The 16,636-nt window shown below is 24.6% G+C and overlaps 2 protein-coding genes across 3 annotated transcripts; one reads left to right on the top strand and one right to left on the bottom strand.

Moving 5' to 3' along the window:
• Positions 1-415: 415 nt before the first annotated feature.
• LOC114122969 (uncharacterized) lies at positions 416-10,330 on the top strand. Its single transcript, XM_027985787.2, has 23 exons — positions 416-607; positions 678-767; positions 854-990; positions 1,051-1,185; positions 1,245-1,426; positions 2,083-2,262; positions 2,338-2,443; positions 4,353-4,538; positions 5,070-5,264; positions 5,324-5,543; positions 6,392-6,549; positions 6,673-6,846; positions 6,901-7,024; positions 7,081-7,238; positions 7,302-7,501; positions 7,616-7,793; positions 7,862-8,480; positions 8,569-8,744; positions 8,811-8,984; positions 9,047-9,184; positions 9,247-9,529; positions 9,689-9,792; positions 9,906-10,330. The coding sequence occupies exons 1-23, from the start codon at positions 553-555 to the stop codon at positions 10,179-10,181; spliced, it is 4,248 nt and encodes a 1,415-aa protein (XP_027841588.2). The 5' UTR covers positions 416-552; the 3' UTR covers positions 10,182-10,330.
• A 967-nt stretch (positions 10,331-11,297) lies between these two features.
• LOC114122968 (A-kinase anchor protein 10, mitochondrial) lies at positions 11,298-15,384 on the bottom strand. 2 transcript variants are annotated; one of them, XM_027985784.2, is made up of 8 exons: positions 15,224-15,384; positions 14,779-15,012; positions 14,387-14,705; positions 14,160-14,283; positions 12,674-12,813; positions 12,227-12,601; positions 11,591-11,667; positions 11,298-11,529 (listed from the first exon to the last, which is right to left on the bottom strand). In XM_027985784.2, exons 2-8 carry the CDS (start codon positions 14,906-14,908, stop codon positions 11,378-11,380), a joined length of 1,317 nt encoding a protein of 438 aa, XP_027841585.2. In that variant the 5' UTR covers positions 14,909-15,012; positions 15,224-15,384; the 3' UTR covers positions 11,298-11,377. The 2 variants fall into 2 exon arrangements, with proteins under 2 accessions (XP_027841585.2, XP_027841586.2); XM_027985785.2 differs by having other exon boundaries at positions 15,138-15,348.
• Positions 15,385-16,636: the final 1,252 nt, after the last annotated feature.

Below are 16,636 nucleotides of genomic sequence, written 5' to 3' on the forward strand. Positions count from 1 at the left end.
AAAATAAATACACTTTTTCTAAAAAAAATCATATTATTATATTCATATTAATATCTACGTTTTGAACGTTTTCATCAAAAAAATTATTTCAAACTTCGATTTTCAATAAAATACCTAATATAATAGTATACCTACATTATATTGAACACGCAAGAGATGAAATACTATTTGGAGTAGGTAGGTAGGTGTTTAAAACTTGAGAATCCTAGCATTGTCTAAGACTACTAACTACAAGGTATTTAATGTTATCGCTCTATTCAGTCTGTTCATTAATTAATATTGTTGTTATACCTACTCGTTTATAAATTATAAATAAAATATTGATTAGGTAAATTGGTTATCTAATAATGGGAGATCCCTGAAATAATTGAAGTTTATATTATTACATTATTGATAAAAATATGATTTATGTAGTAACTAGTAAGTCCTACATTCTTAGTTCATAATTTCATCGGTAATGGTGTTTCGTTTAGTTTGTGGCTCGTACATACATATTTTCTCGTTGCGTTACTTCCTTATGTGCATATAAATATATAATATAGTCATAAAACCATGTGCTTTTTACAAAAACCATTTTTTTTAATTTTAATAGTTTTGCTTTTGTCAGGTTATTATTTTTAATTATATTTAACTTTTTTTAATTGCTTGTTTATCAATAAAAAAACCTTTTTTTTTAGATCTTCAAGCTAATTGCTGTAATATAAATGATAAATCATTTATTTGCTTATTTAAAGCAAATGAATCAAAAAACTGTGATTGTGTAGAGGGTAATTACTAATTAGTAATTTGATAATTGGTTATAGGTAATAGGTAATAAATAATAAAAATATTTTTTTCTTGGATTTTAATATAGGATATCAAACTGAGCTTGATTTATTATTTAATGATGTTCCTCATGATCTCCATAAAAAGTTGTTGATTGGGTCCTTAGCTGATTTAACTGCTGAAGAAATCATCAATCTTCCAACAAGTCTTATATATTTTTTACCGGTTAGTAAATTAAAATTAAATTTATTAATTTAAAAATATTCTAAAATAATATAATTTTAGATAAATAAGTTGGCTGTATTATCTGGTAGTCATCTAGCATCTCTTATATTTGCACATGAAGATCATACTCCAATAGCTAAGAAGATCCTTCAATCTATTCAAACAGATCAACAGCGCACGGAGTTCTTAAATTTTGTATGAACAGATTATTTAATTTTTATTTCTCTGCTTTCATGTACCTATATTTTATTTAGTTAATTACAAAAGTGATAACAAATGATAAAATACTAGATTTCATCGGTGAAACAGTTTACAAATGGAATTATGATGTGAAAGATGGTAAATTTCAAAAATTATCAAATGTATGTGGCTATGCTTTAGCTAGACTTTGGGCACCATATGTTCTAACCACAGCTAAAACTATTAGTACTCGACTGTAAGTATTTCATATTACATTGTATATTATCTACCAGCCAAACAATACTCAAATAAAATAAAATATTGTAATAGTACTGTATAATGTATATTACTTACCTATTTATCTTACTAATCATTTTACATGGTTTAATAAAAAAAAGTTATACTTTTATGTTAATATTGATTATGGTTTTGTAAAATGTAAAATTGTTTTGAATAAATAAATAGGGATTGAAAATACTACATTAAGAATATGTTTCTTACAAATTACATAGTTAAAATAAGTAAAAACATTGCAATTTACTATTATAATCTTTCTATGTACATAATTTTTATTTACAATAGGTATTTGAAGTTTATAACAATCAATAATTTTTTAATTTATAAGTATTATTTTGGTGAATGATTTTTTATTATTTATTAGTTAACTAATTAATGTTATCTCTATTTTTAAATCTTGTAACAACCATGTCTGAATATTTATACTGTATCATTAGGCTAATCAATTAACAGACAGTTCACTTTCAATAAAATTGTTAATTTAAGTAAAATTTTATTTAGTGAAAATTATTCCACTAGTAGAAAACTTTTGATATTTGATATTTATTATTTTTTTTATGTATAAAATAAATGTTTTTGAAAATATTTTTATTAAAAATAATACATATTATTTAGGTTGACTCTATTGGCGGAAGTAGAACAAAAGCAAAAACAAAGGACATTATGCAATAAATATACACATGTTCATTGGAAAAATTTACCTAAAAGTGTTAGAAGATTATGGTCATTTTTGGCAGTCAATCAATCCTATCCTAATCCATTAAACAAATGGACAGTTCAACAAACAGCTCTACAGTTCGTTGAAAAAATTAAATTATGATAAATGATAATACATTTTATTTGTACTTAACTAATTTTTGTTTTGTTTAGGTATACATTTTTGTTACCAGATTTTAAAAATGATGAACTACTTCTCATACCATTTGATGAATTGTCTAAAAATGCGCTATATGATATTGACTTTGATATTTCACAAGTATGAAACTGTACCATCTATAAAAAAATATTTAATTATTTAATAGATTAACGAATAAATATGTTTTCACTAAAATAAAAATATAGTAGGTAAAAAAAAAATACAAAATTATAATAGTCATTTAGTATACAATACTTCAATAACATTTAAAAATTATACTATTTAAGTAATTACAAGAAAAAAATCTATGTAGGTATAATAATATTTAAAAATAAAAACATGCGTGATTTGATGTTTATTTTGATATTTTCACTTTTAAAACTGACTAATAAATGTTTATAGAACTTCCTTTATAAACAGTTATGACGATATAAAATATATAGTAATATGATTTAATTTTAGAATACTATAACTATACTATACTATACAGTGTGATTATGATAAGTGGAAACACTCAATAACTTAGTACAGGCTTCATATATTTCAATTCTGTTTTTTTGGCTTACTTATAAACATAGTTATACATATTTTCAGATAATTTTTGTCACAATTAATTTCGCTTTTGTGCAAAAAAAGTTTTACCACAAATTATTTTTTTTTGTATTTTTTTAATGAATATTAGTGGTTGAATTTTTTTTCTAAGTTAAAAATTGACCAAGTTATAGCTACTTGATTTTATGTTATTTGCACGGATATAACAGATTATAAAATACTTAATAACAATAATAAAAATAAAAATGTTAGTAGTAAGATTTCTTACTAAATGAGCTCCCAAATATGTTAGATTATAAAATACTTAATAACAATAATAAAAATAAAAATGTTAGTAGTAAGATTTCTTACTAAATGAGCTCCCAAATATGTTAGATGATCTTCCACTAGACATAAGAGCAAATTTAATATTCCAACAAGACGGAGCTCCAGCCCTCAATGCCAATATTGTTCACAACTACCTCAATGACTATTTTCCAAATCGATGGATAGGACTTATGAAGCAGTACAGTGGCCACCAAAGTCACCAGATTTTACACCACTAGATTACTTCTTATAGGATCACTTGAAAACGGTAGTGTACTATGCCAATCCACTTACGCGTTACCTTGATTTGAAAAACAAAATAATTGCAGCATGTAATTGCAAAAGACCAAATTATTTCTGCTATTCACTGAGAAATTTAAATTCGTATTTAATGTTTTTACAGCACCATGGTGCACAGTTCGAACAATTTGTTAAATAAATAAAGCTTTTAATAATAAAAAATATCAATGTTTTTATTTTTATTATTAAGTATTTTTTAATCTGTTATACCCGTGTAAATAACATAATATCAAGTTGCTATAACTCTGCCAATTTTTAACTTAGAAAAAAATTCAAACACAGAAAAAAATAATTTGTGGTCGAAAATAGGTAATATCAATAAAACAAAAATAGTTTTTGTACACATACGCGAAATTAATTGTGACAAAAATAGTTAAATTATCTGAAAATGTGTATAATTATGTTAATAAGTAAGCAAAAAAAGCAGAATTAAAATATATGAAACCTGCACAAAGCAATTGAGTGTTTCCACTTATCGTGATCACACTGTATTATATTATAATATATTTCAATTATTTATTTGGGTTGAAACTTAAAGAGCTAGCAGTTAATTATTTCATACTAAGACAATGACAATTTTTTAATATTAAGCATACTTAAGATATAATTAATTTAAAATATGTATATATGTATGGTTAAACTTGAACTAATGTTCTTATTTAGTTAATCAGTTGAGGATTTATAATTGGATAAATCTTATTAATAATATGATGCACCTGACATTAATTTTATTTATGCCTATGGTTATGGTAGTAAATAGAATGTAGACTTTTGTGAGCGTTATAGAAACAATGGTTAACTGCAATTTAAATTTAAATGTTTAGATGCCTTATGTAAAAGAAAAATAATTATTTATTATTTATTTTAATAGACTCGATTTTTATTTTCATTGTTAATGGAAAATAGTAGTTTAAAAGATGTAAAGATACTTTATCCGACATTCTTTTTTAAATTATCACCGCTGCAAATCGATAAATTTAAACCAGAAGAATGGGCCAACGAAACTGCAATTTTTTCATTGGAAAAAACACATTTAAGTTATCCAGCTGCTAAACAGGTAAATATTTTTTCTTTCATTGTATATGTTGTAAAAATAAGATAAGTGAACAGACAAATAAATATAAGTTTATTATAAACTTTTAAATTATTACCGTTATATTTTCTAGAAACATAAAGTTCCAATCAAGTGTCTTTTAAAATATTTTTATTACTATACATAATAAATTAAATACAATATGGCTCGTTTGTATTGAAATTTTTGTCAAACAGATAATAACTAACAGTTGGTTATGTAATATATAAATATTATGTATACATTATTTATATATAATATATATATATTTAAATATATTTACTGAGTCACTAAAATTAAAAGTTATCAAAAAACTTTTTGCCAGAAATGCATTTATTTAATTTATACTGTATCTGGTTTTATATTTATATGTATTTAGGTACTTGAATCATGTACACTTTTATGAAAAGACCCTAACTAATGAACTATAATGCAATATAAATAAATGTTCTTAAATGTTCTTGTTTCTTAATGAAATGTATAAAAAACATAATTATTAACTATTTTTTTTTTTAGATATTTAATAAAATTGCTAGTGATCGGTTGTCAAAAAAACGTACAAACGGATATTATAAATGGACATCTGATGACCTGAGACATCTTCCATTGATATACACCCAACCACCTACTTCGTTCTTGAAGTTTTGTACTACTCCGCCAAGTATTCAGTCGTTTATTGCTGTTGATTCATATATGCTTACTAATAGACAAGTAAATAAATAAATTGATTATTTTTTTAAATAATTAGATTGTTTATGTTTAATTTTTAGGCTTTTTATTTAAGTGGTTGTAGTAGTGTTTTGTCATTTCCTTCAAACGACCCAAAACTTTTACTTGATTTGAAATATATGATTAAAGCAGTTCCTGTTTCTAGTCTATTATATATTAATAATGGAAATTTAAATTATCCACTTATGTCTCACTTGGTATCTTTAATTGATGATCATAATTTACCAATGGCTTTTTATCTTTTGAATATAACAAATCCAGGTAAATATATGTATATATATATATATTAATCACTATTGAAATATTTGTAACAGTATATCAGCTTGTCATTTACAATACTAACATTTTATATTATATGATAATTAATGTTCAAACCACATTGTACTAACATACAAAAAAGTATTTGTTTTTAGAACTAGACTTACCTAAGGTTAGAAGTTCCCAATATATTCAAAAGAAGTTTGTGGACTCATGTTGGACAGGAGATAATTCTTTAATGTACATTTCATAGGTCACTGATATATTATATATTTGTGTATTTTAAATAAATTAGAGGATGAGGAGAAAACATCTTTAATTGGTCTTTCCACAGAATAAGACAAGGAGTATTTAAGGGAGATCTAAACTTAAATTTAATTTTTTTTATTATTCATTTTAAGTTTAATTTATTATCAAGGAAAATATTTGTTTTAATTTTTTAATGTTTATCGCAATCATATTTTATTATTCTATGGCATTTGTATTTTTTTTTCACAAATGCAAAACACACTTAAAAAAGTTTATTTTTGTATACTTAGATATTTTTACGGTATATCTGCATGTTCTGTAGTTTTTTAGAGCATTTAAATATTATTAGCATGGTTACTATAATAAATATTATAAGCATATTATCCATTGTTAACTAAAGAGTATAGTCTGTACTTAACTGTAGTGAGCACAAAATTATTAAGATACTTTTTTAAAATAGGTAATTGATTTTATTATAATTAAATAGTTAATTAAATTTTATTTGTATAAATAGGGTAATCTTTTTACTAATTATAATATTACATTGAAATGATTGGGTATGTAAAAAGTATTTTTTTAATTGTTTATTTATACATTTACAGTTAAGCAAACCTGTTTCATTAAAGAAATGCTGAAGAATAAACATAATATACTTTTTGATCAGTTAGCCCCTTCGGATATACCCGGTCCTATATTTGATGTCCTCAAACAATTATATTCAAACAATACTGATCGAATAGACAAATTACCAAAGCATATAGTAAATGTTTATTATTTTAAATAAATAATAAGAAATGTACTAAATCATTTTGCGGTTTTGTACATATAATGTAATTTATTTATGTATTTGTTATTCAGTATTTAAATGTTAATAATGTTTCAGCTGAATGTAATATTAGAAAACAATGATTTACTTGTCAAATGGACTGGAAATGATACAGCATTCACTAAAGGTCTTTATAATGGATATACATGTAATTTCATTAGAAAATTAAATAGTGTAAAATTCATTATCTTAATTTCAAATTATAATGCGTATCTAAAACGTAATGGAAAAGTAAGATAGAAATATATTTTAAAATTATGATTTACTCTAACATTCATTTTATAGGTTTTTCCTAAAAACTTGCAAGTTTGTGTTGCTGAAGCATTTATTAATTATCTCAAGTTTAAATCAAAATTAACATCAAACTTGAATATTGATTTAGAAGCATGGGAAATTGAAGCACTGCAAGGTAATTTTTATGAAGAATTTAGTTTCTTAGTTAAAGTTAATTAATATTTTCGTTAGGATTTGTTTTGACAACTCTTCCCATCGATGTAATTGTAAATTCAAATTTGAGCGATAATATATTGTATTCTATTGGACAATTAAGTTTTCCTGAACTCATGATTGCTTCTCAGCCACAAAAACTGTCATTAATAGTTGAAAAATATATCACAAATATTGTAAGTTTTAAGTTAAAATTAAAACAAAATTAAATTGTTATTGTATAATTTGTTTCAATAAAGCTAGAAAATAGGTCAACCTTAAGTTTTGAGCATTTGCATATACTTGGAAATCTAATTCATTTTATTCCTACAACATATTTGAGCATAGTGGATGATCAAGCATTTAAATTCATGGTAGAAAGTGGTTTAATTGATACCAGAATGTGTGTTGATTCAATAGCAAAAGAAAAATGGGCCGATTTATTAATAAAAGCTTTTGGGTAATATTATAATAAAATTACATTTATGACATGGATTTATTTAAAATTATATTATAATATTCTGAATAAATGATAGCCAGTTATATTTTAATTTTTTTTTTTTTTTGATTGCAGTAATATTGAAAATTGGTCGACTGATACTTTGGTAACATTGTCTGATCTTCTTATTGTATTAAACCAAGATCAATTAAATGCTATTCCAGATATGTCACGTTTAAATTCTTCAGATATTATACTGACTAGATATGCAGATGAAATTGAATTTTTATCTGATAATATTCCTTTTTACAAGGTAGAATTAATAAACATAAATCTAAAAAAATATATATATATATTTTAAATAAATTACTTATTTTTTAGGGTTGCGTGTTAATTTTGGGTGATCAGTATAAGGATTTTACTAATTCTTTATCAACTTTAATCAATTTCTATTTAACTTCAATGCAGATTCAATTACAAATGATCAGTCCAATTAATTATAACCTAAACGACCAAAACAAAAAAGTTATAATGTCGTCAGATGCCAAGGGAAAAATGCACAAACCAAATATCTTGATTTCACTACCAAAGACTGATGATTTAAATAAATTATCACTGAAAAACAATATGTTTAACAAATTTTTTGGGGGCAAAGAAAAACCAAATATTACAATCTCAGCTGAGGAAGAGACCATTAATACACTTTCAGTCAATCAACAAATATCAATTGCTAATAAATCAACATCGATATTAGAAGTTAAAAATTCTACTATTACTAGTCCTACATTATCAACTTTAAATTTCTCAAGATATGATCAAAGCTTAAAAAATATAGAAAGTGATCAGTCTACTGAAAAATCATTTAATAAGATATTTATACCATTACTTAGCACTAAAAATTATCACAGTCAAATATCAAATACTAAAAATAATACTGATTACGAAATACAATCAGCAATAGATGATTCTAAATTGATTATTAACGCCATTAATTTCCAAGGTAAGACTACATTTTAATTTTCTGTCAATACTCCAATATTATAAATATATTATAAATTATGTATAATATTCATTATTATATGTTACAGAAAATAGTAAAAAATTTCATGATGATTTTAAAACAAATGTCTATAATATTACTTCAAATCAATCACATTCGTTAGAAATTGTTGAAATATCAACAATTAGAAATAGCAATTCATACCAAAATCAAAGTCAACAAAAAAAAAGATCTTTAAAACTATTTTTTGATACTGAAGTGCAAGTAAGTTAATATTTTAACCCCCATGTGTAATTTCAGACTTACTAAGTATAATATTTAATACTTCAGATTAGTTGTGAAGCATTAAAAATGTTAGGGCAGGCCTCGGTGACTTCCCTCCAGTTTGACTCAATTATCCACTCTATGAGTGATGAGGAATTAGAGAATTGTGTTGATTTATTGGGTTCATTTGATATCAATCCTGAATTAGCAAGACACATTTGGTCTCGGACGAAAGAAAAAGTATATCTGTTAAAATCAGATCTTTGTTCTTAACCTTAATTACTGTTTATTTAAATGTATAGGCTGCTTTACACACATATGGATCTGTTTTGTCGGGGTTATCGGTAAATGACATAAAGATACTAGACTTGAACATTGATAGACCTTGGTCATTGGAATTGATACATTTACTTTCAGAATATGTAAAGACAGATAAAATTGTACGTATATAAATTGGTCATATTTTTTGTTAATACTTAAAATTTATTATGTTCATTTTTAGGGTGAGGAGATAATAAAACAATTTTTAACAAAATCAAAAGCAAACATGCCTTCACATTTGTGGGGATCATTTGGTTCATTGATATGTAAATTACCACCTCGTATTTTCAAAATAATAATGCCTAATAAAGAATTATTTTGGAAAACAAGCTCAGCTTTCAATACTATAAAATCTTGTGATATGTCCTGTATAAAAAATTTAGCATCAATAGCAGTTTCTGTTATTGGACAATCAAATATTTGGAAAACTGCTGAAGTAGAGCGTATGGGAATTATTCTCTCAGGTAGTAAATACATTATTTAATTTTAGTTAATAAGTAGTAGTAAGTAGTACTATTAGTAGTATTACTATTATATCATTAATAATAAATTATAAATGCAATGATTATATTATAATAATTTAAAAATACCATATACATTGTCATCTCAAATTGATTATTTAGGAATTAACATTACTCAATGGCAACTGTTATTGAACTTGAACCCGAAAGCATTAGAAGGACTTTCTTCAAATACTGTTAAATGTCTCAATAAACAACAAATTAAGGTTAGTATAAAAATTGATCAATATTATAACCAAAAATATTTAAAAAAAAGTTAACTTCACTTTTATTTATTTAATGATTTTAATGAACTGTTAATATTGAACAATATATATAGTTAATGGATGGATCCCATATGAAATATTTAACACCCAAATCTGCAAATGCATTATTGGAAAATCATTCTGAATTATTAGATTTTCAAACAAAAGAAACACTATTACAATTAGTGAACTTTGAAATTAAAGTGGATAACACTATTAATGTTTTTGAAAGCAGAAATGACTATTCAATTGAAATGCAAGCACATTCTAAAGCTCCTGAAATACAAGTATTATCTTTTTTAATCACAAGTGCTATCATCATAGTATTTTTCTCTCATATTGCCGTTTAGTATTAAGTATTTATAAGTATTATTGTGCCTGTAGAAGTATTTTTTTTTTTTTAGTTATGTTTTTATTATTGGTGTAGAGTATTTAATTAATTATGTTTTATGATTTAAAGATTTTTATATTATATATTATATATTTTTTTATAGCCTTATAGATTTTATTTTATTGTTAAAAATATATTTAACATAACATGTCAGAAAACAATAGAATAATAGACAACTCACATGTCTGAGCAGTGTGCCAGATATTTGTGAAAAATAGTGAGAATATTATTAAATATAGCCAAGAAACATGTTTTAGAGGGGGGAGGGAGGTTCAAATAATGTTGAATACTTTTTTTTTTTTTACTCAATTCATATATAAACCTTTTATTTTTAATTTTTAAAAATTTCGGGATGTTCCAGACTTCGTGGACAATTATTAACTATAATTAAGTAACATGCGAGTTATCTGAAAAAGACCAAGCAAAAAACATAAAAATTGTTTTTATGTTTTAAAAGTTAAGAAAGGATACTTATATTATATTTTTTGAACCAGTAGTCCTGCCTAGTATTGAATAAGGATAGTGATATGTGTATTTTTAATGTCTGTAATTATTACTTGATTAATTTTAAGTGCATGGCTTCAAACTTTAATAATTACAATTCTAATTTAACTTTAAAATACTTTTAAAGAAATGTTCTCAATTTCAAATATAAATAATAAGTAATTAATCTAATTATTTAAGCTGATTATGATTAATTGCTAAATATCTCAATATTTTAACTTTCTTAAGTTAAATATCTATGTAATTGAGTGTAATGCGAATATTAATAGTATGGTATAAAGATTTTAAATTTTAAATTGTAAAACTACAAAATTTTAAGAAATAATTTTAATGCTTTAAACCTGAGATTACATTAATAAAATACAAAATTTTAACATAAATACTTAGAATAAAAATTGATACTAATTTATACATATATCATATAAATTAAACATTTAATCATATAACAATTAATAGTTTAACAAATTATAATAAATATTTGTAATAAATATAAAAATATTATCAATATATCTAAATATTTTACAAAATGTGCGTTTCACTCACAATTAATTACCTGTCTTTTCTTTACATATGTTATTAATAAATTAATATTTTTTTGTTAATTTTATAACATATATTATAAATTATAAAGTATAGTTTTTTTACAATACTTTATTCTGCACCAAAATCTTCATCATTGTTTGCCATTGTCACACTTGTAACATCTTTTACAATCATTTCAGCTACTTGCCAAGCCATATCTTCTTGCATTTTTACTCCTTCTTTATTGACAAATTTTTTCATCATTCTCCTAATGCCAGATTCTAAAAAATAATATTAATAATTCATATAGTTATTAAAAAGTAAAATACAAATTTAACAGACCTTTGTTTTTATCTGGATCTGGTTCTATATTCCTTTCAAAACGACCATATTCATCAACTCGACCAAAACTTAAGCCACTAATAAAATTAAAAATACAAGCATTGTATGGTGAGAAAAAATATGATAGTTAACACAAATGTGTGGTTTATTGTATTTTAGTGATTTTAAAATCTAACAATTTTTTTTTTTTTTTTATAAATATAAATTATCTCATTTAGATTATTGAATTTTATTTTAAATACAGAATTTAGGAATGTATTTTAATTTTATATAATGTGCTTAATAACTTGTCAATTAATCTTAGCCATTTATATAGGTATATTATATTATGTGAAAAAATTATATATTTATTTTTTGAATACTAGAATCCATATTAGCTCTAAAGCTATCTATACAAGATTACCTTAGTCAATTGAGTTTCAGATCTTCATTTAAACATCATACTTAATAAAATTAATACAGTGAAGCATACATTATTTAACTAAGTGTCCAATTGTCAAACACCTTTTACACAAGAGTTAAATTCACCAGTTTCAATAAGCTTTTATTATTATTTTCTTTTTTTTTTTAAATATATTGCTATAAAATGTATAATATATTATTAAATTGGTAATTATACTTTAACTCTGGACTCACCTTTGCTGTCTTTTTCTCCATAATGAATCTGTACTGGCTGAATATGGTAAAAGAGAAGACATTGATCGTTTTGAATTAGTACTATACTCAGAAACTGATGAACTAGATGATTCGTTGTCTTGGGAAAGGGATTGATAGGAATTTCCAGCTTTTATTAATTCGGACAAATAACGTACATAATGTTGAGATGATAGGAATGGCATTAAACATCTATGACGTAAGAATGCTAGGACTACTAAAACGGCAGATCTAAAACACTGGCTAATTGTTGTTACAGTTTGGCCTTGTATGTCAGCTGGACAAATAGACTCTTCAACAGTAATTCTTACTTGATCAGTAAAGCCAAGTGAACATGTTGCTTGAAGAGAAAGATATCTGTAAAGAATTTTTGATGTTATCAAAATATTAATAAAACATTAATATTAATTTTTAATAAATTCCTGTTACTTCTCATAAATACAAATAGCATCACTTTGTGCTTGCTCATAGTTAACTGAAGTATTTTTTAATTGTTCAACACAACTTTTAAAATTTGTAGCCGCTAACCAGAATTCAACAATTGATCTACAGCCTTCATTGTCAAGGAACTGTAAAAATACAAGAACACCAATATATTTTATTGTTTTGTATTCTTAATTCAAATGTAATACTAATTATACTTCGGCCCACGAGAGAATATCCCGCCGCCCAACGAAACTCGTCCGATTCCGCGCATTTCCCACTACTTTACTATGCAATGGGACCAACCCGCGACCCGCCGTAAGTCATGTGCATGCGCAAAACGAGGATACTCTCTCGTGGGCCGGAGTATAGTCAATTACTTTTAAAATAATAACTTAATATACTATTTTGTACAATTCTTTTAAAATTTTAGAAGTCATTATTATTTATCAAAGTAAACATCAATCATTATCTAAAACCACAAATTAATTGTATTAGGTAATCTGTATCTATTAAGAAGATGTTTTTTTATGATGATATTACTCATAAATACTATTATTTATAATTGTAATAATAGGCAAGTTAAGAATCTAAAATATTATAATTGTGCATGTTAAGATAACTTTTTTTGTATACATTCTAAGAAAATGATGTTAGATAATAAACAAATATGCATAATAAAATGGGTATGGTTATAAATAAAATATTTAACTGCTTTTGTAATATATTTCTTAATAATAATACTAACTGAGAAAGTGAGAACTAATTTTTTTGATTTTGAATATGACATGTTCATTAATCAAATAATGAAAAATCTAATATTAAATTTATTATTTAGTAGACATAATAAAACTGAGCCTACTTATCCTCATTTTCCTTTAATAATTAATTTGTTTAAAATCTTAGGATTTTTAAAGATTTTCTGTACTTTTTAAGTGCCATGTGACAATATAAATTTCCATTTTTCAAATAAGAACCCTTATTTATTTTTACTAAAATAATTTCAATGTACTTAGTTTAAGAGGTGAATGAGTAGTTTCTTAGTTATTATAATGTTTAAATTAATGATAGTAAATTGTAAACTTTTAATTCTTAGTGTACAAAGTAAAATAATTCAAAAACTATAAGATTAAATTTAAATTTGTAAATGTAGTGTTTAAAAAAATTATATGCTAAATAATTTACAATGGAAAAGGGAAGTTTCAATTTGTAAAACAGAAGTTTGTATCTCCCAATATACTTTTTTTTAATGTGATCTTTAAGTATATTTAAAGGTTTCAGAAATTACAATTTGAATAACAATATTATTGAAGAAAAAGGGGGTGTGCATGCTTAGTGAATTACAGTTTGGTACTGGTAGTTTTAATTCTACAATTATATTATAAGATAAAAATCTAATCAAGAAATCTTCATTTCTAAGGTTTAAATAAATCACTTAAAGTTATACCGATTAAAATATTATTAACATTTGTCATAAACGTCATAATAATACCTCCATGAAGTAAGAAAGAAGTCCATCACAAAGCAGTATATCACCAAGAGTAACTTGTCCACCTGTTAAAACATCTACTTGGTATTTACAAAACATATCAGTCTGAACAAAACTATTCCAATACCTAGGGATAATAAGATTATAAAATTTGTATAATTTATTTATAATCTATCTGTAGTTGTAAGACATTGATATGTAATATGTATCATAAAGATAAAGATACTTACTCTTGTAATATTGCATAAACTTTATCTGTAACTTCTTTTAAATCACCAATATCTATATGTCTACTTTGATTATTTATTTTAGCTATTAATTGATCTGGAAAATGAATCCGATGAACTGAGATATTTTTTAATAAATTTGCACGTAATAACTCATCTTCAATATCTGTGCGACCCAATAATGCCATGTATAAATGGTAGAGTGGTAATGAATTTCTGTGATCTAAAAACTGTCTAAACATGGATAATAGTGCACTATTATCCAACACTAATGCTTCACCAAAATGTAATGATAATCTACATTTTTCCAGAGCATAGAGATCTGTTAAAAATTAAAAATGGAAATAAGAACTTTTATTTTAAAGGTAAAGGAATAAAATAATATAATTACATACCACTCTCATCATATTCAAAATCTTTGAGAGGCAGTCCTCCATCACTGTTAATGTTCAACCCAGCGTTGTTGATATTTGCCGATGACGTTGGATTTTTTTTAGATTGAATTGTTTTCCAGAAATTGAGCATCGTATCATATTAGTTAAGTTTGTTTGGCTTCAATTAATTCAAATGTTTTTAAGACATACAATTATTTATGATCACAAACAAGGACATTAAGCCATTTTCTAAAACTAAAAATACATAATTAGGTACTAAATTAATTAAAGTATGAAGAATGTCAATATTATCACAGAAATAGATAGTTTAATGAAATATATATAGAACTTCGAAAACTAACGACACGATTTCAATTTACCTAGTTAATTTACATCATTTATATATTATGTATAATGTTACTTTAAAGTTAAAATGCAATTATTAATTATTATCTTTATTCATTACTTTTCAAAATTAAGCTTGATTTATCCGTCTCGGTATACGATGTTGTTACTTGTCTTGTTATCATATTTTGTGTTTTCGTAATGTTTATCACAAGCATAACCAAAATGATAAATTTATCAAGTTTACTGTCATCTGACACCTGTTAGGTACCCATACAACTACTATATTGTTCTGTGATATTATGCTAAAGCTACTATACCTATCACAATCACAGTAAGTTTTGTCATAGTAGCAATACAGTAAATTTTTTTTATGGGATGGGTACAGACTTCTATAGTAATATTAATGTGCTAAAATTAAATACTAATAATTGCTAATGTCTATTAATATTCAAGTTATTTAAAATAGTAAACATTGACTGAATACACGTCTCACGCCAATGTTCCATACATGCATAATTGCATAAATGCCTCAGCATTAATTATTTTTATTTTTTAACACTATCTAATTTATTGAAGGTAGGTATCTATTTAAAATTCAGTACCTAAATATTTCAGTTATAGAGCTGTATGTATTGAATTTCAAGGACAATATTATTTTTACCAAAAAATACGTAGGTAATAAACTAATAACCATCAAAAATTATATCTTTAAATTTGTAACATCATAATATTATAATGTAATTTACATATGTATTGTATGTACAATGTATAATGGGTAGGTAGGTAGGTACCTATAATCTATAATTCTATATAATATAGCCATATGTGTAAATAAAATAAGGTAGATAATAGGTGTTTATACGTCGACTATTGACTAGTCATATTAATGATTTAAAATATCGTACTTTTGTATTAGCATATAATTATAATATAAATATATATATAAATGATAGGTACTAACCTACTTGATGCTATTCATAAGTAGCTAGGTATACCTACATAATAAAATATTACCGTGTAAATGGTGTATAATTGAGTTTATAACATGTTTTATAAAATTATTAAAAATTTAGAACTATTCATGCCCATTGACGATTGACCGTTATATTTATAATATTATACATTAATAATTAAGTGAAATTCAGAAGCAAACTTGTGTTCCGCAGGAGGCAGGACGATACCTATACATATTTAATGATTCACGGTGAAAGACTATTTAAAGTTATTAGACCTTGAACCATTGTTAATCTCGTAATTCACCAGCCACATCGAGTTAATCTTTGTAATAATTTCAGTTGCAATTGCTGCATGGTTGTTGACAGTTGTTCTTACTTACCTAAATACCTAATACATTATTAAAATATAGTACCTATTAGGGTATATAAGTGCTCGATTTGGGGGGACACAGGGGAACGGAGTACCCCCAACTTATTTTTCAGAAATTTTAGCATACCTCTACCTATATTTATAAGAAGGACGTACGAGACGCTGACACGCTGCATCATTCTGCAACTTTATGGAATGCACGTGA

The sequence above is a fragment of the Aphis gossypii genome, chromosome 2, assembly GCF_020184175.1.
Source record: "Aphis gossypii isolate Hap1 chromosome 2, ASM2018417v2, whole genome shotgun sequence".
Lineage (NCBI taxonomy): Eukaryota > Metazoa > Arthropoda > Insecta > Hemiptera > Aphididae > Aphis > Aphis gossypii.

Coding starts and splice junctions, on each gene's coding strand:
- LOC114122968 (XM_027985784.2), bottom strand. CDS start 14,908: ATGCTCAATTTCTGGAAAACAATTCAATCTAAAAAAAATCCAACGTCA. Junction 12,814..14,159: donor TTCTTTCTTACTTCATGGAG/GTATTATTATGA, acceptor GTATTTTTACAG/TTCCTTGACAATGAAGGCTG. Junction 11,668..12,226: donor TGGAGAAAAAGACAGCAAAG/GTGAGTCCAGAG, acceptor TAATTTTATTAG/TGGCTTAAGTTTTGGTCGAG.
- LOC114122969 (XM_027985787.2), top strand. CDS start 553: ATGTGCTTTTTACAAAAACCATTTTTTTTAATTTTAATAGTTTTGCTT. Junction 7,239..7,301: donor AAAAATATATCACAAATATT/GTAAGTTTTAAG, acceptor GTTTCAATAAAG/CTAGAAAATAGGTCAACCTT. Junction 8,745..8,810: donor TTTTTGATACTGAAGTGCAA/GTAAGTTAATAT, acceptor TTAATACTTCAG/ATTAGTTGTGAAGCATTAAA.